This window comes from Rosa rugosa, chromosome 1, assembly GCF_958449725.1.
Source record: "Rosa rugosa chromosome 1, drRosRugo1.1, whole genome shotgun sequence".
NCBI lineage: Eukaryota > Viridiplantae > Streptophyta > Magnoliopsida > Rosales > Rosaceae > Rosa > Rosa rugosa.
In genome coordinates this window covers 35,609,359-35,615,691 of record NC_084820.1, presented here as the reverse complement: position 1 = coordinate 35,615,691, position 6,333 = coordinate 35,609,359, and the positions used below count along the sequence as shown (strand labels likewise).

Genomic DNA, 6,333 nt, shown 5'->3' with positions numbered 1-6,333 from the left:
ATACAAGTCTACATATATATAGGATCCGAAAATTAGAGAGAAAACTAAGTTAGAAAAGGTTTTGGAAATCCCACTCCTATTCACTACTAGAAATCTGTTCATAGACATCGCATGTTTTAAATCGGTCAGACTTGCACAGGATGTAAAAACCTAATCTAACATCGTTTTACAAAAATACCGATTTAAATGTATATCATTAACATCGGGTCTTAAAATGACCGGTGTTAAAAGTTTTGTTTGAAAATTTGCGGGAACCTATTTTTGCAAAACGCGCTAAGTGTTTTAAGTGAATTGAAGAAGCGGGTACTAAATCTAAAAACTTTCACACTTAGAAAAAAAAATTAAAGCCCGATCCCAAAAGTTGGACAGAAAACCCTAAGCTCTCGCGCGGCCTCCATCTCACTCGAACTCGCCTTCATTCTGAACTCACCCCAAACTGGATCTCCTCCCAAACCCTACCTCCATCTCCTCCCTTCCTTCCTTCATCTACGTCCTCAGCTTCTTCGGCATCAACTCCGTCCAGTCCGGCATCGACTCTGTCCAGTCTGTCCTCAGCTTATTCATCGAAGCATTTCTAAACAGCGCCGTTCCGTCTTAGCCTCTAGAATCGAAGCAAGAGAGCGGCGGCCAGTCGGCGAGACTCACTTCAGAGAACGACTCTGTTGTGGGATTCGAATGATTTGCCTGTCGAAGGATTCTAGGAGTCGCCGGTCGGAGACGAAGTAATCTTAGTACGTATTGTTCTAGTTCTATATATGTAAATGATAGAGTCAATTTCAGTCGTTTTACTTGTTGATGGTATCAGGCTTGTGGGAGATTTGTTGTGTTTATGAATAGGCTTCTCAGCTTATTCATAGCTTTTGTTCGTTCATATGGATTTGATTTCAGTCTTTTTAGCTCTTGATTGTTCGTTGTGGTTCATTGTTCTTCTTTAGCTTGTGAGCGATTGCATTTGGGGAGTTGAGCGACTATTCAGAGTTGTGATCGACAAGCAGGTCATTTACTCGAGCCCCTCTTTTTATTTTTTGCTCTTCCATGTTTTCATTTGTGAAGTTTGTTTGATTTTGGGCGAAAACATGAGGACCTACATCGATTTCATGGCTTGTAGCCGTTGCAGCCTTAAACCGCTAAGTCGGGGTTTTAAGGCAAAAGAAACCCAACCTTGTCCAGAGGTTAGAGACGGCGGGACTGTGGCAGGAGACGAAGGGCTGCTCTGAAATTTCCGATTCCTCGAAATAAGATGGAGCAATAAGCAATGTCAAGCATTCCCCAAATTGCAGATAACCGAAATTTCAAAGCTTTCGTCTTCAAATTTGATCTCAATCAGTAGAGAATTAGGGATTTGATTTTCCAATTTTGGGTGCGAAAAGGTGGACCAGAAAGAGAAGATAAGGTCTCTTTGGAGCTGACAGAGGAGATTCTCCGAAGCATGGAAGTTGGGCTGGCTTTCAGGGACTACGTAATGGCTCTGTCTCTCTCTGTTTCTGATTTCTTTTAGCTCAATTGAATCAAAACCTAATCTTTTTATTTCAAATGTTTTGTTTTGATTGTGAGGATGCTGGATTAAGCTGCTCATTTGTATGTGTTATTTGTACATATGTTTTGTTCTTTCATTATTTTAGCACTTTCTTTTGTCAACTGCAGGTTACTTGATAGAAAAGATTGAATTTGAAAATCTACTTCACAAAGCTTCAGTGTCTTTTTTTGCAACTCGAGTTGCTTCTTCAGGTACTTTTCCTTTTCTCAGGTCATTTTAATTGAAAGCATATATGCTCAAAATTTGATTACATCTGCAGGTACCACTAATCTAGATTTGTTATTTGAACTGCTTGTATTTTTCTATATATCAGGTTTTTTTTAGTTTTAGATACTTTAGACCATTATATATGTTGAATACACATAACTACCAAGAACTTGGCTACTCCAGAAATGTCATACATAGTCCCAATTGTAATTTATAGTTGGATTTTTTATTTAATTTTAGATTATTTATTTACTTTTGAATTTTTGTAGGCCATGGTGGGTATTCGTATCTCTTGGAGCCTCTGTGCTGGTTGGGATTGATTACAAGTAAGTTTCTTCTGACCAAGTTTTATTTTGCCATTTTTGGACTAAGTTATGATCTTGTTTGGCCAACATTGTGATCCGTTTTGGGTGTTGCATTGTTATTGAGATGGGCACTTGCTCCCCGTTGGTTGTAGCAAGCTCGTTCAAGCTTCCATGTCGTTGATCCCCAGAACCACACTCACACTCACACTCCCCAGAACACTCCTCGCCCTTCGATCCTTCTCCTGCAAAATGTCATCCGACCCGCCACCGTTGACTCACTCCCTCACTCTCCCGAGTCAACTCGACGCCGAGCCCGTCCAGATCGTCGCCGCCCCCCACATCTCCTCCTCCCAGTTCAGGCCAGTCACGCTTTTCCCTTCCTTGTTCTTCAGAAAAGTCTAAAACTTCGGATATAAACTGAACCCAAGTATTCATAATGATGGTAAAACGTTGCAGGAGCGCTATTGATTCGTCTTTGTTTAAGCAGTGGCTGAAGAACATGGAGAGTGAAACTGGGATTCTAAGCGACGGTTCTTTGGCTCTGAAACGAGTTCTAATTCAGGTGATCCAGTCCTTCTTTAAAGTGGTTGAATTGATTTGGTTTTGATAAGTTCATAGTCTTGGAACTGATCAGCTGGGTTATAATAGGGTGTGGATATGTTTGGAAAGAGGATTGGGTTTCTGAAGTTTGAAGCAGATGTGATTGATAAAGAAACAGGGGAAAAGGTATCTAGTCATATACATACTTGTCTTTTTTATTCTAATGGTATATTTTGGTGGCCATAGTTGTTGATTTGTTTGTTGTGAAACTAAAACATATTTAGGTTCCAGGTATTGTGTTTGCACGCGGACCGGCTGTAGCTGTGCTTATACTTTTGGAATCGGAGGGCAAGGCTTATGCTGTTCTTACTGAACAGGTAGCTCTTCATTTCATTTTGGTGTTTTAGAGTATCTGTTATGACATTATGATGCTTTACTTAAATCGGAAAATCACGTTCATCCTAATTCCTATATTATCACAAAAAGAAATTACGGCATTGTACTTCCATGTAATCAAACCCTATTAAAAATTGTTGCATATCGAAGGTTAGAGTACCTGTTGGAAGGATCATACTGGAGTTGCCTGCTGGAATGTTGGATGATGACAAGGGTGATTTTCTCGGCACCGCAATCCGTGAGGTCTCTCTCTCTCTCTCTCTCAATATGTATATATGTATAATGCCATGTATATTTGCTGTGTCATATCTCTTTCTGCTTGTATTTTGGAAAGTTCATGTAATCAGCTGAAAATTAATTTAGATTCCTTCTAAACCACAAGCTATGGTTTTGGTTTATTAAAAAGATTATTGTTCCAATAATATATGATGGTTGCTTGAGCCAAAAAAGACGGGTGGTTGGTTATAGTTCATGGCTATCCATATCCATCATCACCACAAAACCATAAGCTTTTTAGTGATCAATAATATGCTTTTCCTCCGGCCCCTGTGTCTTGGAGAGTTTTATTACTTGTTTATATATTTTTCCTCTCTTTAACTTGGTACTGGTTTTCTCCTTTTTGTTTCGTCCTCAGAAAAACCAATCTAGTTTCTTTACAAGGTACTCTTGAGATTCATTACTGCTTGTTCTTGCTTATGCAAATATGCCTTGTTCAATACTTTTATTTTTCCTACTTGTCTTTGTATATTTCTATCGATCCTGAGTATGTTGCTTTTTAGAATCTTTTGAAATTTTATTTGTTTGACTGTTTTCTGCTTCTTTTGATAATCAACAGTCAAGTACTAAGTGTAAGATGCAAGTTTTACAACTTTAACCTAAAGCTAAGTTACATTATTCTTATTATAACACTCCAGGTGGAAGAAGAGACTGGCATATGCCTAAAACAAGAAGACTAATCAACTCTTGTAATGATTATATTCAGTTTTGTAGCCTTGAGTTACGTCTTCTTAATTTTTCACATTTACAGACTAATCAACTCTTGTAACGAACAAGTAGTATGTGTTTTATTCCAACATTGGTAGGTAAGCTGGATTTCAGGATCCTCATTTCAAGAGCATTGTTCAGTTATGTTGTTCATTTGTAAACACTTGACAGCTACTTGTGTCATTTTATGCTCGAACTTTGGTAAGACCTGTTATGCTAATTTGTTCCTCTGTTTTGTATATGCAGAGCAGGACATAAGTTAGAAGCTGCTATTTATCGATATTACTGGCAAAGTAGCTCTTGATTCATGCTGGTCAACTGGTGGATTTACCGACTGTTTACTTCAGTATGGTGCATTGTTTGTTTATGGAGTTGATATTGGATATGGCCAGGTAACAACCCCTAAATCCAAATAAAAATATCTTATCTGTGAGTATACCAATTCGCTTCTATTCTTGTTCAATCATTAGTTATGGTATGTTAATCTTTTTTTTCCTTCAAATTTTAGTTTACAATTGTAGCTGGGGTCATACTGTTAATCTTTTTTTTTTTTTTTTTATAGCAAAAAGACTGAATCTTATATTTGCTATGGATTTGTTGGCTTAACTTTGTTGTACCTGGAGTTATGCTTTTGGATCTGCACAATCTTTTTGGGTTAGCAGTTGAATTAGTGTACTTGGATCACATGCTATACGGATCAGCAATTTGAGACTAGGGAATGAACTGAGCTAAAAGATAAGTTCTTTTTTAAGTGGCAGTATATGTTTAGTTGCTTGGGCAAAATTCAAACGGATCAGATTTACTGAAAGTTCTGCCTTGGTAAACATATTTCCGGAGTAGTCGGAATCACATTAATGTAAAGCATCCATTTTCTTGGATCAATGTAGGTCCTGGCATGGAGGATTTGAAATGCGTTGCTGTACTACCATTGTACCATATATATGTTACTGTTATTCATTTTGAACCTCCCTACCTTGTATTTGCTTTATTCTAAATCTTTCAACCTGCTTCACTTCTCCAATTGTTTCTCTAGCTTGTTTTGAACAAATCTCAAAAACCTTTGTTCTTATCTTTTTAAGAGAAAATTTGCATTGCTTCTGTGTTATCATGTAAAGTTGGAATAGATATCTAGAAGGGAAATTTGTAATGTTTTTGTCTGTTTCTCCTTTGGTTATTGTCACAGTGGTCCAGGCAGAGCTAGTATATGCACCACACCATTGCATTCCCACTTGGTTAATGTGGGGTTTGCTAAAGTGTAGCATCTTCCATATAACAGGAAAGTGACTAACTCATTGATTGATCTGGGAGTCACTAAGACTCACACCAAACCACATGTTCAAGATATAAAGTCACTAAACTACATCAATTTAGGTCATAGGGAAGTGAGAGATTGCTCTTTTTTGAGCTCTCTGTTTGATTACTCATAAAGTTGGTGCTTCTGCAGTTGTAGCATCTTTGGTTCTTCAAGGAGTTATCCGTGGTTTTAAGGATACAAAAACTCATCTTATCCAAGTTTTGTGTCCCTTTGTGCATGAACAGTCATTTTCAAAAGATAACCAGTTGTTTAAGTGTTAAGTTGTCTGCTGCATGTTATTAACTGATAAGCTGTATGAAGTTATAGCTTATAATATACCTTCATTTCATGGTCAATCCTTTGAGGAGTTGTATTATTGGCATGCAAGTGCCATTAGCTCAGTTACAGCCATTCAATTTTTCAGATTATACAAGTTCTCATTGAAATCTTATTGTAAGTCTAAGAGTTTAGAGTATTCCAGGTTGCAGATGAACTTGTAGCAGAGTTTTCTGACCCTATCAATGGTGTCACATCCCCTGATCAAATTGACGAGGTGCGCATTGAAGTGGCTGATTATATACAGAGTTTGATGTAGGAATGTGACTGCGAAGATGTTTTTTGTAGTAAGGCTAGCTAGTTTTGGCTTTGAAGCAAAGCTTGGTGTGGAACTTTTGTACATTGTTGCTCGTATGTTTCCAAGCTAGCTTTTGTAAGTTTAGGGGTTTATTTTGTGAATTATGTTGAATCATGAATTTGGAAAGAAAATTAATGGGAAAGCCCCTTATTTTGGATGATGAGAAATGCAATTTTTTTCCCAGCAATAGCTAAATGCAAAGTTTTCACATCATACTTGTCAAAGTGAAGTGAAGTGTATTAAAGCATAATAAAACAGTAATGCCAAGGAAAACGAAGTCTGTTGAGAGATTAGAAATCAGTATCAAAAATGAAATTGATGTCCTATGATTATCAATATATCGAATTGTAACTCAAAATCGATGTAATCAAAATTACTGCACATCGATTTCTAATCACCAAACCGTAATCTATTATGAACATACAAATCACCTACC

At 37.4% G+C, this 6,333-nt stretch overlaps 1 protein-coding gene across 5 annotated transcripts; it reads left to right on the top strand.

Annotated features, from left to right (window-relative positions):
* Positions 1 to 589: 589 nt before the first annotated feature.
* On the top strand, positions 590 to 6,075 carry LOC133724750 (nudix hydrolase 14, chloroplastic-like). 5 transcript variants are annotated; one of them, XM_062151584.1, is made up of 11 exons: positions 590 to 731; positions 936 to 1,459; positions 2,014 to 2,070; positions 2,202 to 2,408; positions 2,506 to 2,611; positions 2,698 to 2,775; positions 2,874 to 2,966; positions 3,136 to 3,228; positions 3,900 to 4,109; positions 4,216 to 4,361; positions 5,745 to 6,075. In XM_062151584.1, the coding sequence occupies exons 4-9, from the start codon at positions 2,221 to 2,223 to the stop codon at positions 3,939 to 3,941; spliced, it is 600 nt and encodes a 199-aa protein (XP_062007568.1). In that variant the 5' UTR covers positions 590 to 731; positions 936 to 1,459; positions 2,014 to 2,070; positions 2,202 to 2,220; the 3' UTR covers positions 3,942 to 4,109; positions 4,216 to 4,361; positions 5,745 to 6,075. The 5 variants fall into 5 exon arrangements, with proteins under 5 accessions (XP_062007568.1, XP_062007567.1, XP_062007571.1 ...); XM_062151583.1 differs by having other exon boundaries at positions 591 to 731; positions 2,174 to 2,408; XM_062151587.1 differs by lacking the exon at positions 3,900 to 4,109 and adding an exon at positions 1,645 to 1,728 and having other exon boundaries at positions 591 to 731; positions 2,174 to 2,408; positions 4,221 to 4,361.
* Positions 6,076 to 6,333: the final 258 nt, after the last annotated feature.